The sequence below is a fragment of the Helianthus annuus genome, chromosome 9 (genome assembly GCF_002127325.2).
Source record: "Helianthus annuus cultivar XRQ/B chromosome 9, HanXRQr2.0-SUNRISE, whole genome shotgun sequence".
In the NCBI taxonomy this organism is placed as follows: domain Eukaryota; kingdom Viridiplantae; phylum Streptophyta; class Magnoliopsida; order Asterales; family Asteraceae; genus Helianthus; species Helianthus annuus.
In genome coordinates this window covers 181,353,680-181,357,581 of record NC_035441.2, presented here as the reverse complement: position 1 = coordinate 181,357,581, position 3,902 = coordinate 181,353,680, and the positions used below count along the sequence as shown (strand labels likewise).

Genomic DNA, 3,902 nt, shown 5'->3' with positions numbered 1-3,902 from the left:
TATAAAGAGATTTTATAAGAACTTGATATTGTTTACGGTTAGTTACAATGACATGTCTATGGGTTATGGTTAAAAGTTGTTTCCCAAGTTTGTTTTACAGGCAGCTTGCTCATATACAAATACATGATTGTATGATATGTTGTAAGCCGTGATGTAAGATAGCAAGATCATGTTGCATTTGATCAGTCGATTAGCGACACGTGTTAGTTAGAAAAGTTTCCAGTAGTTTAATTGGGTTGCTAACTAATGCTAACATGTTCATGACCCTTTTCACTTCCGTAACGGGGTACACCACATATGCATCCTAACTTCTTGCTAATTTGCGAAATTGTATATAAAAGTGTGGTGGCATAATATAAATAAATCACGTTAAATAAACTCCGGCTATTTATGAGTTAAAGCATGCCTGTTAAAAGAGAAGTACTAAAATCCTCCTAACTCGTTTGCATAACACACTTTTAGTGGAGATTAGCATTATTCATACACCTTGAAAATAACACATTTGTCTTTTTTTAACGGAAAATTTGGATCATTGACGGGTCACTGAAGTATCGTCGTGCTACCAGCGGAACCACCTGATCATATCCATCTCCACTAGGCAGTAATTCTTATACACCAATTCAGGAGGAAATCCAATAAATCTGGGAAAAATCTCTGTTGTAGGAATCGAACGCAAAACCTAATGGTCCCTAAGCCTTGTCTCACCCCTAAAATGCCACTAGAGTATAATATCATCTAGAATAACACACTTGTCTATTAAGAAGATGTTAGGCCTATGAGTTAAAAGAAGGGGTTTTTTTTTCAAAGAAACTTATTATTAAAATAATGTAGGAACAAAAAGGAGAGAAGCGATAAAGGGAAGTCCTAAAACATTACTAGTGTCCAATGATTTAAGTTATCATTTCTCCTAGAAATTGGAAATGAAAAGGAGACGTGGATATGTTCATTGTCGGACCCACCATTCTCAAGCACTTTTTCTCACTATAAATATACACTCATTGCCCTCAACCATTTTCATCTCAACTAATTAAGAAGTAACAACAGACAGTTAAGGAAGTGTCCCTTCTCCAAAAAAAACAAAAAGCACCCAACTCTTAGTTATTAAAAGAGGAAATACATATAGTCTGCGTTAACTACTAATCAAAGAAGATGACTGGAAATTTGGCTCACCTTACTCTTGCATTTGGTCTTCTTGGTATATAACTCTCTCTCTCTCTCTCTTTCTCTCTCCATGCACATGAAAAGTTATGCATGTTAAGTTGATAACGTTTTTTTTACATTTGTAGGCAATGTGGTTTCATTTATGGTATTCCTTGCACCAATGTAAGCCCCTCATTCAAATCTTTTATATCTTTCGGTTTCATGGTTATCAAGTTTAGCTAAATTCTGAATCAAACATTATAAAATATCGCAGACCGACATTCTACAAGGTCTATAAAAAGAAATCAACAGAAGGGTTTCAGTCTGTACCTTATGTGGTGGGCTTATTTAGTGCCATGCTTTGGATATATTATGCTTTGCTAAAGACCAATGTCATGCTTCTCATTACCATTAACTCAGTTGGTTGCTTCATTGAGACCTTGTACATATGTTTCTTTCTCTTCTATGCACCAAAGAAGGCAAGAGTATGTAGCAATCATAATTATTTCAATTAAGTTAAGACATCATAATTATCATTAAAAATGTCGAATTAAACTAATAAGTTAAAATTAAACTTGGTTATGTAGATGGAGAGTTTGAAGCTGATCGTATTACTGATAGTTATCGGGTTTGGATTGATTGTCGCCCTCACTCAATTCCTTGCGAGTGGAGTTACCCGTGGAGTGATTGTTGGATGGATATGTCTTGTGTTTTCACTATGTGTTTTTGTGGCACCTTTGGGTGTGGTGGTAAGTGCATGGATACAACATATACTAATGTTGAAAAATAAGAAAATAATATTTGGTGTTTTTGTAGCATATTAATGTATTGTGTAACATTAAAGTTAATATTCATTCTATGTTTTCTTCCAGAGGCAAGTGATCAAAACAAAAAGTGTGGAGTATATGCCAATTCTACTATCTGTGGCACTCACCCTCAGTGCGGTTATGTGGTTCTTTTATGGTCTACTCCTTGGTGACTTCAATATCGCGGTATAGTAAAAAAATTATGATTAGATTTTCTTGTATAATCATAATGTTACTTTTTCAATGTATCTACTTTTCCTTTGTATTGAATCTTGTTACAACTTGTTTTCCAGATTCCAAATGTACTTGGATTCATCTTTGGAGTTCTTCAAATGATACTATACTACATGTACAAGAACAAGAAGCCGGTTGCGGATGAAAAGATTACTACTTCTGAAGCTAAAAACAGTGAAATGGGGCAAAAGATCCCAGAATTCAAAGACCAGAAGATCATTGATGTTGTGAAGCTGGAAACCTTAATGCACTCTGATATTCCTAAAGATCCATCAAATGTACCAAGTCACACCATTGAAGTCAAGGCATGAGATTGATGGCTTTGGTTGTGCCTTGAAGCATAGTAGACAGTTGTATCTGTTTTCAGATCACTGTATGTTGTTTTTAGCTAGTTTTAGATCTATTTCTCATAATTTGCTTGATGCAAAAGTTTCCCTTAGCTAACACCTTTTCCTCCCCGAAATAATAACCAATGTATAAGAGTTTGAGGTTAATTAATGATTTAATTCCATTATCATACCATATATTAGTGTTGTTGAGCACTTGATATACTAGTAATGGTTCTCCATTGCCAGTTTGCCACTGGGTGGCAATCAAGTCGGTTTAGCCGGTCCGTTGCTTGAATCTAACACAACCCATATATTTATTCGTGACAAAAAATCAAACATAACTTGAACACGCTTAAATTTGTTTAACCCGAACACAACTCATTTATTCCATTTATCTAGATCAATTAAACGGATTGACGGGTTGTAAATTTGTAGACAGATTGTAATTAAGATGTAAGCTTGTTAAAAATGTCATAAAACGGGTTGACATGTTGTAATAAATGGGTTAAACGACTCGTAAATATGTTGGCATGTCGACATATTTAGTTTAATTAGTAGATTAATGGGTCAACATGTTTACTTAAACGAGTTTATGAAAAAATCAACACAAACCGTTTAAATAAACATGTTAAACAGGTGCACCAAGCACAACCTATTTTATAAACGGGCTAGATATGACAACACAAAACCTAATTATGTAATGCCACTACAAGAAAAGAAATCACAGCATTAGCGACTGCAAGCAATAGCGACGACAGCACCATGGGTCGCTGCTAATGCTTGCAGTCATCGTTATTAGCGTCGCTGCTAATGTTGCCAATCCGTGTGAGCCAGCAAAAGCCACTCCTATTAACTATTGATTAGAAGGTGATCCAAGGGTGTACATCTCCACCTCCTCTTTTTCTCCTTCTAAACCAAACAAACCTCTTCTTCTCATTCTCCTCCTAATCTTCTTTTCAATTATACACCACCATCAACCTCCAAGCCACCATCAAGCTCCAGCCACTAGTTTCTATTTCTTGTAATTTTAGGTAGATATTATGTAGTGTTTATTTGTAGAAATAACATGTAGTAACAATTTTAATGAGAATTCAAGCGTTTTGTTTCATCTTAGAGCTCAAACAAACACTCCGGCATAGAAATCGTGTTTTGTTAGTTTTAAGCCTGTCTCCAGCGGCAAATTCTCCATCATAGGCATTAACGGCAACAACATTAGGGCATTAGTGACGTTATTGAGCATCAGCTACCAAGTATTAGCAACGACTTCACCAGCGGCCAAATGTCACCGCTAATGCCTTTTAGCGGAGAGAAAGCGGGTTTTTAGCGGCAACATATGTAGCCGCTACTGCATGGGTTTCTTGACTTCATCATAACTGATCATCCTTGATTGCTA

The 3,902-nt window shown here is 35.8% G+C and overlaps 1 protein-coding gene across 2 annotated transcripts; it reads left to right on the top strand.

Annotated features, from left to right (window-relative positions):
- Positions 1 to 1,011: 1,011 nt before the first annotated feature.
- Positions 1,012 to 2,702, top strand: LOC110879964 (bidirectional sugar transporter SWEET14). Of its 2 annotated transcripts, none has more exons than XM_022128516.2 (6): positions 1,012 to 1,195; positions 1,287 to 1,323; positions 1,415 to 1,625; positions 1,728 to 1,889; positions 2,013 to 2,132; positions 2,240 to 2,702. In XM_022128516.2, exons 1-6 carry the CDS (start codon positions 1,150 to 1,152, stop codon positions 2,489 to 2,491), a joined length of 828 nt encoding a protein of 275 aa, XP_021984208.1. In that variant the 5' UTR covers positions 1,012 to 1,149; the 3' UTR covers positions 2,492 to 2,702. The 2 variants fall into 2 exon arrangements, with proteins under 2 accessions (XP_021984208.1, XP_035833844.1); XM_035977951.1 differs by having other exon boundaries at positions 1,017 to 1,195; positions 1,415 to 1,619.
- The last annotated feature ends 1,200 nt before the right edge of the window (positions 2,703 to 3,902 follow it).

Bases quoted from the DNA above. Each gene is read 5' to 3' on its own strand.
- LOC110879964 (XM_022128516.2), top strand. From the start codon at position 1,150: ATGACTGGAAATTTGGCTCACCTTACTCTTGCATTTGGTCTTCTTG. The intron at 1,626-1,727 runs GTATGTAGCAAT...TTGGTTATGTAG, and splicing joins ATGCACCAAAGAAGGCAAGA to ATGGAGAGTTTGAAGCTGAT. The intron at 1,890-2,012 runs GTAAGTGCATGG...GTTTTCTTCCAG, and splicing joins TGGCACCTTTGGGTGTGGTG to AGGCAAGTGATCAAAACAAA.